At 40.2% G+C, this 11,217-nt stretch overlaps 1 protein-coding gene across 3 annotated transcripts in view; it reads left to right on the top strand.

Annotated features, from left to right (window-relative positions):
* Positions 1-11,217, top strand: part of TAB3 (TGF-beta activated kinase 1/MAP3K7 binding protein 3) — a 44,790-nt gene that overhangs the window by 22,737 nt on the left and 10,836 nt on the right. For all 3 annotated transcript variants that reach the window (XM_019524898.1, XM_019524897.1, XM_019524896.1), the window contains 3 exons: positions 5,179-5,339; positions 6,472-6,565; positions 9,663-9,746. In XM_019524898.1, the coding sequence (XP_019380443.1) occupies positions 5,179-5,339; positions 6,472-6,565; positions 9,663-9,746 (339 nt within the window). The remainder of the gene's footprint in view (positions 1-5,178; positions 5,340-6,471; positions 6,566-9,662; positions 9,747-11,217) is intronic.

Genomic DNA, 11,217 nt, shown 5'->3' with positions numbered 1-11,217 from the left:
AAAACCATAGGTAAATTCTCTGGATGCTTTAGTGGGAAATATTGATGTATTTCTTAAATTTGAATGTTATACGTATGAGTTGGTGAGATTGGTTGTCCATGTTGGAGTGGCTTGCTACCACTCTAAAGAAAATGGGATGTCTGAAGAAACTGAGAACCTGTATTGTTACATTTAAAAAGGCAAATGTTTTTATTTTGTAAAAGTTTTGCTTTGATGATCATTGAGACCACTTTAAATGTAAAATGGATAACTGAGCTAAAATGACTTTTTTGACATCAGGTATATTTCTTTAGCATACGGTTCTGGGGTAGTCATGCAAAACCAAAAACAATTGCTGCTAAGAATTTGAGTCTAGTTTTAGACAAAACCAAACAAAACAAGTACTAAATGAAAAAAGAAGAGAAGAGATTTAGGACAGGGATTAAAATAAAATAAATCCATCATTTGCTTTGATGTAAAAGAATGTTATTAGTTTAATTTTTATCAAAACTATAGTAATTTATCAAACTACGTGGAGGAAATGTGTGTTAGCACGTATTGGGAAGATGTGATAATGTTTATACTACCTATACACAACCATCTTGACCTACAGGTGTACCAACACATTGTTAAGTGTGTCCAAATCCTTTTTGGCAAACAGGTTTAGGGCATGTGTTCTGTGTAAGGTGGGGGGAACAAATAATTACAGCCACAATACCAAGTATAAAGTAAATGAGAACTAAGTAATTCTGGATTTCATCAGAAAGCAAAAAAGAATAAGAATGGTGAGTCAGTTGGTATTTGCTTTAGGTACCAATTCCAACCTGTCCATATACCACCTCTGATCTCCTTAGTAACTTCCACATAACCTTTAACAACTAGCAAATAATCCACTATATCATAGATTATGTCAAATCTACTGGAGAAACCATAGCTGACTTCATCATCAGTGATTTGTCATTAAATGTTTGCATCTGTTCTAGATTTGTTGTTTTTTAACTTTTTTTTCCATTTTTTTTTATGTATGTGTGTATGCTCTTTGCAACCGGTTATGGACCCTGACAGACTTTACACTTAAGACGTAATTAGTTGGTTAATCACATCTTAAATAGTGACCTAGCCACACTTTCATTCAGTTAATGGCATGATAACTGGCTTATTTATTATTTTGGTACACAAAATATGTGTAATAATTTTGGCTGGTTCCTATCACACAATTAACTGAACATGTGGGCAGTTCTTCCAGCATCTGGAGCACACAGGAGCTTTTCTAGATTCCTGTATGCTCTAGAGCAGAGATTCCCAAACTTTTGTTTATTGCGTACCCCCCCACTAGATTTACTAGCTGCCCATGTACTCTTACCCGCATATGTTTTATATTTATTTAAGCCCCTTAAATGCCAATTATTGAAAATTAAATCCTCCATTACACAATTTCTTCTGCATACTCCCCAGAGATGTCTTGTGTAGCCCCAGTTTTGGAAACCCTGCTCTAGAGGCTGGGAGCTCCCATCAGCTGAATGGGGTGCTCAGCTAGGGGTACCTAGAGAACAAAGCTTGATACTTGTTGTTGTAAGGGAAGCCCAAGATCTGATGCTCAGTCCACCAATCACATCTCCTTCCATGCATGTGTGGCATGGCAGGAAGTGCGATTGTTGGGATTCCTCACTGGATCCAATTGCACCTTTAATGTAGCATCTGTCATGAGCTAGAGTGGCATAAAAAGGTAGTCCTTAGCACAGCAAAGCCCCAGTAGTGATAAGGGTGCTGTTGGAAATAGTATATTTTTAACTTATGTTTCAGAACTGAAATTTAAAGATGAGTACTTTGAAGAGTTTGTTTTTTGCTGATCTGAGAAATGTACATTTGACTCTAAATCCCTGCCATCAGTGAAAGTGATCAGATATATGTAGTAGGCAACCATCAGTCCTTTGGATCATGGCACATGTGTGAGAGGTCATCAGGACCTCTGACACACATGCCTAGACAGGAGTATGGAGGAATGGAAGCTACCCAGACTGCATCCCTCCCTTTATATCACTGAGACAGAATCCAAAGGCCAGACCAAGTCCAGGCATTCAGTGCCTTGGAGGCTATAGTTACATGTGTGTCCAGGAATCGAACCCAAACTTTTGCACATGGCAGACAAAGCTACCACTGAACCTCAGCTGCTGCTGTTGGTTCAAAACATTGATTCCCAACATAACCTAATAAGGTTCCTCATAAATGAGAGATTCAGTATCTGTCATTTATTGGAAGGTGAATAAGCATATTAAAAATAAGATTTGGTTGACTAAAATTTTTTGAGATCAATTCGTGTTGAGGTTTTTTTTTTTTTTAATTGATGGTATAGTTATGGTCTCTAAAACTCCTTGTTTGCATGAGATGCAAGTCATGCATTTCACTGAGTTTGTCGGTTAAATGTCTTTGCCCAGATTAAGATACAGGATTCAGTTTATTCCTTTCTAACATCTGACAGTGTAGGTTGTTGCCTAGGAAGATTCATGCTTCTTTGAACCAGTTAGCTTCTAAGATGTTATCCCGCTCTACCTTCTGCATGGCTTCAAACTAACTCAACTAACCACTTCTCAATTCAGTATTATAATTTAATAAGATTTCCTGGGTTTTTTCATCCCTGTATTTTTACTGCATTTTGAATTCAAATTTCTATAAATTCTAAAGTTTAAGTACTACTGCTCCCGGCACAGAAGTGGCAACCAATAAGAAAACTGCATTTTCATGCTTCTGGCTCACCTCCTGTTTTTCTGTTTTACTTCAGTAAAATCTGTCACGTCTTTGTTTAGTTCTGTCTGTAGCCCATTCTTCTCTTTCAATTTGATATGCAGTTCTACTTTCAGTATTTTGTTCCTTCTAATTATCTTTCTGTTTATATTATTTTGAATAGAGGTCAAGAAAGAGAGGGGCTGCAGATGCTTTGCGTGTAGCAACACTTACAGATTCTATAATGATTTTGTGTATTCCTTTTTTTAACTTATCAGCAGGGGTCCAGGTTTTCCATTTGCTGTGGCAGAATATGGATTTTTGTCATTTATAGGAGAAAACCACAGGAAACTTCTTGGGGTGGGGGGCATGTGCATGCATGCACACACGCACATAACAGCCAGGCAGTGTGGTGGAGAGTAGATCCTGTAGCTCCCTCCAGGTAAGTCTGTGTGGTGAGACATAGGCGATGCATGGGAAGGCACAGGCAATGCATCGGGGAGGCACATATGCCCTCAGCTTTCCTCACCCACAACGGTGTGCAGGGCCGCAGCCTGGTCGGACCAGCTCCAGGTACGACTTGCCTCCATGGCCCAGCAGGCAGGACCCAGCATGGGAGGGAGTGTTGCGCTGCCATGACTGCCAATCAGGCATGGTGGTAGTGCACAATTGTGTCCCCTGCTGCTGGCAGGTGGGCAGGGGGCACCACACGTTTGTGGCCATAGCACGGTGCTCCCTCCCACACTGGGTCCCATCCTCTGGGTGGAGGAGGCAGCTCTTCCCTGGAGCTGGTCTGGCCAGGCTGCAGCACCACGCCCCTCTGGGCACAGAAATCTAAAGGAACACATTCCCCCCAGACACCCCTGTGCATCTCCTGTGCTACTCGTCTTCCCCCCAGATCACCTGTACCCATACTTTCCCCGCCCCCCTCCACATCCATCCTGTTCTTCACACACCAGTCCCTTTCCTCACATCAGGGCGGGACAGGGGGCAGTGGGTCAGGAGTGAGGACCACCAGCAGGGCCAGGGGGCTGTGGCTTGGGAGTTAGGGGCATTGGCAGGGGCAGGGCACCAACATAGCAGGACAGCTCAATGCTACAAAGCAGTGGGAGGTGGGGGGTGGAGCAGCTGCAGCTGGACCCATGTTTTGGTGAGTGAAAGGGTCAGGGGGAGCTCTGATTTTCTATGATAAAACAAAATCAAACGCCAAAATAGGTATTTAGAATTTATTTTATTATACTGATTGAGGCACTGGAGGGCTTCCAAATAGTTTTAAAATTGTAAACATATCAATAAAATATTGTGTTCAACTGATAACTATATGTATAGTGGCATTTTATTTTAATCGCAAAAAAATGTGGATTTGGGGTTTTTCATCAGAATTTTGGGTTTTTAAACAGAGAAAACCAGGATCCCTGCTTATCAGCAGGAACATAGTCGCATAGAATCAATCTGCAGGTAAAACTGTTACTTGGTCAGTTTTCCTTTATGAATACCAGAAGTGAAACTCTTTTTCCCTTTGCCCTCCCCTCTGCATTCCTCTTGTCAAGAAGGTAGAAAGCAGCAGATATTAGACTGGTCATCTGGGTTAACTACCCAAATGCAACCTTGTGGCATCAAAGTAAAATACGGAGGAAAATTCTTTCTGATCTCTGTTCTGAAAAATGAACGTGCTCAAGAATTGCCTCGGGAGCTCAACATAAGATTTCTTTGCTTGCAACTCTAGGTGATAAATTTCAGCCCAAAGAAGGACCAACATATGAGGAAAATTGTAAATTGAGCAAGGTTTTTGGAAATGGAATTGTGGAGTTAAATCCTAGAGGACTTGATGTCTTTGTATTCACATACTTATAACTGTTTAGCTATGTCTTACTTTAATCAGGACTTTTCCAAGTTTATTACTTCTGCCTGTGAACATAGGTGAATTTGTGGCTTTTGGAATCTAAAGTTGCTACTGTTCCAAAGGCCAGTAGCAGTTTTAAAAACTTAATTGCATATTCTGCATGAGTACTGCAAAGGATGAGGTTGACATTTGGTTAATGTTTGAGGCCTTGTGAGTAATCAGATGATATTTTTAAACACCAGCTGTGACATGCATCTTTTATACTCGGTAAATCTTGCCTCTGGTGTGTATTCTTGTCAGTGGAATGTTATTATAATTAGGTTGCTCTTTCATCCTGAGAAGCTCTCTCCTTGTACAGGTGCCTTTGTATTTTTGAGAGGAGAAAGACCCTATGCAAAAAAAGAAGCATTGACCAAAATGGTAATATTAACTTCAAATTACTAAGACACAGTTTTTGTTCAGGAAGACCTTATTGTGCTGAATCATAGATCGTTTGGCATGAAGCATCTTTACACTGATACTCAGCTGCATGTTTATGATCACCTATTTTTTGGAAAGGTCACTTGTGTAAGAGTTGAGTTTTCTATCTTTATGCCAGCTATTATGCTAACTATTTCTTCCCTGTAATACTGTAGCCTTGCTATTGCATCAGCGAGCAAGGATGGAGAGATTAGCAAAAGAACTGAAGTTTGAGAAAGAGGAGCTTGAGCGACTGAAAGCTGAAGTTAATGGTATGGAGCATGATCTGATTCAGAGGCGACTTAGAAGAGTAAGCTGTACAACCTCAATCCCAACAGTAAGCAGTTTGTGCTACTATCTGGTACTTTAAGAAAAAAATGAGTCAAATTTTTGGGGCATCTGTTAGGAACACAGAGAAACCTATATATGCCTGCTTTTTTTTTGCTCCACAGCAATGGTTGCTTTCAAAACTTTGTGCGAGCACATTTCAAAATAAGGTCTAATCAGGAAACCTGTTTTGGCATACATGGAGCTTGCTGTGCAGGCCCCACAACAATTGTTAAAAACTAATTTCAGTAAGCTGGGCTACTCTCACTGTCTGGAATATATCTGTACTCCTAAGCTACTTCCATCCACTTCCTACCTGTGGAAAATCTAAGGTTATTTAAGGCCAAACTTGTGCCCTCTATTTTTACTGGGTGCACTTGGGTATGCTAAGGCTTGTTGCTAAGTTATACCAATCAGTTTAGCTTTACCCATTATTAATCACTGCCATTAGACATGGGTAACTTTTTAGTATAGAAAGGGCTAACATCCACACTCATGTATGCAAGTGTCACGTTGGACAAGTTGGTTCCTTACTTAATACTATCAGTTCTCTGCAGCAGGGGTATTAGCCCAACTTATATTGGGCTATACGTTTTGCTGTGACATTAGATCTCCCTGAAGTGGAAAAAAATATTACTTATGACGTTATACAGAAGTGAAAATGATAATATGGTTAACGCAAACTTCAAGTGAAATTCTGAACTTGATATAAAACTGGATTCAGTGATTTCACTGGAGTCATCCTTGGCTTAACTAAGAACAAAATTTGCTTCATTCAAAGATACTAAAGGCAATATGCAGCTGAATGTGTAATATAGTGCAGGCATCCTTTGCATCTAAGTACTTCCATCATAAGTTTGTTTCTGTCATTGTCTTTTTAAAAGCTAGAGCACACCTGATAATTTTAACTAACTAGAATTTGTTCTAGTCCCCGTTCATTCCCTAAATGCCCCATGGACAGTCCATTAAAACAGTCATTAAACGTTCTTGTTTTCATTCAGGTTCAGCTGCAATTATACCTACATATGGTGACCCTGCCTGTTCCCTGATAACATTATTAAAAACTGTGTAAGATTGTTGCGTTTGTGCTGGAGTTGATGCTCACTTTTCCGCAATTGCTATTTTGGGTCCTCTCTTACTAGCCGGAGGAAATGACCAGATTGAGAAGCCTGAACAGACAGCTCCAGATAAATGTTGACTGTACATTGAAAGAAGTTGACCTCCTTCAGTCGAGAGGTATAGGCTTGGTTATTATTTGTAAAATGTAAGTTTAATGTAGTTTGTGTGACTAGTAGCTTGGGATTTTTCAGCTAAAACTGGATTTTACTGTTACCAAGTCATTACTTCAGAATGAATGATATCTCTATCTTCCCCTCTCTTTCCCCAGTTACGAACTAGTTAGATGATTTTTTTCTGTCAATAAAGCTTGTTAATAAAAATATTAAATATCACCCACATTTAAATAAATTAATATTTGGAATTTGTAGCTAAAAAGGGCTTTGTCAGGACAATCAAATAGCAGATGCATATACTCAGATAATGCTTCTGAATCAAAGTGTTCAACTTCGTAGTATATTTATAGGTTTTTGTTGTAAACATATCTCCTGAGAGAGGTAAACATGTGTCTGCTATTACTTTTTGTGACACTGGTAGTAAATAAATTGCTGCATCGGTAATCTCACTGTCACAGCTGCCACTTTAAAGCTTTGAACACACTTGCTGTATTCACATTTTGCTAACATGTGGGCCATCTTTCCGAGATAACAAAAAAACCATAGCAACTAATAATCTAAGAAGTTTAAGAATACTTTGTTTTATAAACATGGGTATTTCAAGAAAGTATCACCAACTAAAAACAGTATCTTTAAATAACATTTCTTTGTTGGGATTGGGGATCAGTCTCAATTATGTCCTTTAAATCAGGGTGTCAAACATGGCCCGCAGACTGGATCTGGCCCATGGAGCCCCACTGGCCAGCACCTGTGCTGTCCTGGGACTGATCTGACCCACACAGGGCTTGTCTTCTGGCTAGATCTGGCCTACAGACCCTGCCTTCTCCCCCAGCATACCTGATCCAGTACCTGGTCTGTGACTCACGCTGCATGTGCCACAGATTCTGGAGTGGCTGGAACAGGCGCCACATGCAGTATAGTCCTACTGGAGTGGCGGCAGTGCTGCACATCTACACCTGCTACAGCCAGTCTGGGACTCATGTCACATGGCACCTATGAGCCCTCATGCAACGCAGATCCATCTGGAGTGGGTACCATGTGTGTCATGCGTCCCAGAGCAGGCACTATGTATGACATTGTTTGGGTAGGGTGGCCACTGCTCCAGGATCCACACTGTGCAGGTCCCAAACCAGCTGAACTGGTAACTGAATCAGGTGTGCTGGGTGAGGGGAGGGAGAAAAGGAAGGGGTCCGTGGGCCTGATCCAGCCTGCAGACCAGTTCCACACCACACATCTGACCCGCACTTTAAATCTCTCAGATGTCATGCCATTATTGTTGTTGTATGTACATAAACTACCTGGCAGACATCTGCATGCTGATGTGTAAAAATCTGAGACCGTTAAAGGAGCATTAGTCCATTAAAGGAAATAAAACCTTGACATAAAACTTTCACTTCAAGGTGCTGGATTCTTTCTGTACTGTTGCTCTTCCTTAAGAGCATGCCCAAAACCCCTGAAAGAGAATTTCAGCACCACTGAAATTCTTGCAAAGATGAAATTCGGGGCTGGTATATTGGCATCTGCAGTGGTGGAAGTGCAACTGGAACTTGCAAAGCAAACTTCTGCTGTTTTATCACAAAGTTGTATTATGCTGAATTCTATGCTTTTAAAGGACAAGGGCTAACTTGACTGTGTTAGGTTTTTACTAGTTGCTCAAGTACTTCAAATCTGACCAGTAAAAATAGACTAAAAGTTCACGGCCTAGGAGTTTCCTCTAATGGAGAAACAGTCTTAGGAAACATACAGAGCACAGTGAAACAGATTCCTGAAGTGTTCAGGTGACTCTTATTTCTCTGTGGGGGCTGTGATCTCATTTTGTAATTGAGCGTACTTAAGACAAGTTGATTATCAGAATATGGAATTTGACATGGAACGATCTCTACCAAAACTCTTCCAATCTCTTTTAGCCACAAAATTAAGTCTGTGAGCCAGGTCCAGAGTCTGAGAATATGGGAAAAGAAAGACCAATCAGCAACTTTATATAGCATACTTAAAGGGATGTGGTGCTCTCCTTTACCTTAGGGGTCTTCAAGAGGAGACTGGACAAGCACCTAGCTGGGGTCATCTGACCCCAGTGCTCTTTCCTGCTTAGGGCAGGGGGTCGGACTCGATCACCTACTGAGGCCCCTTCCGACCCCAATATCTATGAATCTATAAACAAATAAAATGAATTAGTCAATTGTATTCTTGCAGAATGAAGAACATATTAAGAAAAATTTTTAAAACAATGAAAAATGTACAGCGAAACTATGGTGAATAAATGAAATTGTAGAAAGAATAGAAACTGCCTATGGTTTCATATCAACCAGGGCACAAAGAGAACCTGTACAGAGATGAGGGCTAATCTACTGAAATCCAAGATCACTTTAATCTGCCTTTTTAATCCAGGGTATGGAAGTAATTCCTTTAATTCTTGTATGTGCTTGTATTAGAATTGATTTGTCTTTGTAAAACACAACTAACCTACTGGAATTTCAGTTTCCTTTTGAAATTAAAGCAGTGGAAGAGATGATAAAATTTAATCTAAAGCAAATAAAGCAAAAGATCAGGAGGCTAGGCCAAAAGGTCAGAGGAAGTATTGAAACTTTATATGACAAAACAAGTTAACTATTGAAGTATACCTTTCAAGAGTCCACATGTGGAAAGGACATGTATAATAAAGCCTTACATTTAGAACATCGGTACAGTACTGGTACCAAGATAATTTTAGGTCTGCTTATCTAGATTAATTTTCCTTTTAGTCAAAGCCCTCAATTTAACCAAAATTCTTTAACTACGTTATTGCCTTTCATTTATCTTCATTTTGCTTCTAGAAATTTTTGGGTATTATTTTTAGACCAGAATTTATTATCACTGCTTTGCACATAATACTATAGCTTTATTGATCAATATAGTTACAGAGAGTAGCATAATTTCCAGATTTGCTAAGCAGTCTGCTACAATTTATTCCATGAAGTACGATGTTTCAAAAGTAAAAGAGAGCAATAGGATGGTGTTGTGTATAAGTCAGGAAAATATGGAGGGAGGAAAAATTGAGTTGGTGTGCAAGTATCTGTAAACTCTAATATCTCTTCTAACTGTTCCTCTGTTTCTCCTAACAGGGAACTTTGATCCAAAAGCCACAAGTAACTTTTATGATAATATAGAGCCCGGTCCTGTTGTGCCACCAAAGCCATGTAAAAAAGGTGAGTTGTCAAATAAGCACCAAGGATAGCAATAATAAGCATCTGTCTGTCTTGTGAGACAGTAGCATTTTGCTGAATGAGACATCAACAAGGTTTCACTTTCAGAATGACAGTTCCCTTGTTTAATAATATTACTGAAATTATTTCAGTACAGTTCATACTAGCAGGAAAAAATTTACTTTATTTGTACATTTTACAAGCTGTGCCATTAAAATATTTAAACAGATTTACCTCAATACAGCAGCAGCAATTCTGGCAATACTGTGTTTGCAGAGTAGTGTAGTAGTTACTATGAAGGCTTTTGTGGGTTGTTTATTATAGATGAGGCTCCTCAATCCATATTTACACTTTTAAAAGGTGGGTGTTTTCTAGAAAAAATGGACTGATGCATCATGCACCCCAATTAGAGTGCTTTCTTATCACTTTCAATAGGAGTAGATGATTTGGGGAAGGGAATTAGGAACACAAAGTAAAGGATGGTGAGCATTAGAATATGGCAGTCAGATATTTTTTATCAGAGGTACACCTGTATTTCACTGTCTTTGTCCTGGTGCCTTCCAGCAGAGCAGCACAGGGCAACAGCTTCACAAGCTTTAGTGTTCTCGAAAGGTAGGTCAGTATGAAAAGAGAGATGTAGGTACTGATCAGTATTTGCTTTTTTAAATCATTTTGTTCTTTATTGAAAAAGTTGCATATAGAAATTACAGCTAAAGTAAGATGAGGGGCTTGATCTGGCAGGTGTGATGCTGTTGCAGTATGGCTAATCCATGCCAACAGCATTGTTTGGCCCAATCACAGCAACTACTATTATTTTAATTGATGTCCATCATACTCAGGACAGTTTGGGCTTGTGACTACACCAGTAGCTCTAGCAGGTAGTTGGCTGCTAGGAAGAAGCTAGGTGCCATAGGTCAGTAGGTGGGCATCAAGCCTAAGGGCATGACCCAGAGACTAAAAGCTAGGAAGTAAGTAAGATAAGTAACCAGCATCAGGACTCCAGGAGGCCAGATAGAGACAGTCAACCAGGAATTAGGGTAAGGAGATGTGATTTTCTTCCAAGTCACATAGATGCAGACGTAAAGTTCAGGGATGCTATGGCAATATAGGCAATGGAGGATCTGTATGGAGGAATCTTCCCCTATACAGCATTGTCACAGCTCTCTAGTGTGGGGTTCCACTTTGCTAAGGGCCACAGAAGAATTAATTTAGTTTGTGAATAACCTCATTCCCTCCTTTAAGTGCATGCGGAAAGGCACCCAAAGGGTGCTGACAGTGAAAGGATGGTATCAGAGTGCTCAGACTGGAACCTGTGGAACAGACAGGTATCCCTTAGTGTAGAGGTCAACCTTTTGCCACCAGGGACCAGAGTTTGCAGCAGGTGCACATCAAGGATCCCCCAGAGAACCCAACCTGTCTTTGCTTACCCTCACTGTAGCCAGTCCCTCTATTGTGAGTGTAAGCACTGGCATGA

The sequence above is a fragment of the Gavialis gangeticus genome, unplaced genomic scaffold, assembly GCF_001723915.1.
Source record: "Gavialis gangeticus isolate Ggan-Ray unplaced genomic scaffold, GavGan_comp1, whole genome shotgun sequence".
Classification (NCBI taxonomy): Eukaryota; Metazoa; Chordata; order Crocodylia; family Gavialidae; genus Gavialis; species Gavialis gangeticus.
This window is presented reverse-complemented; position numbering and strand designations above follow the sequence as displayed.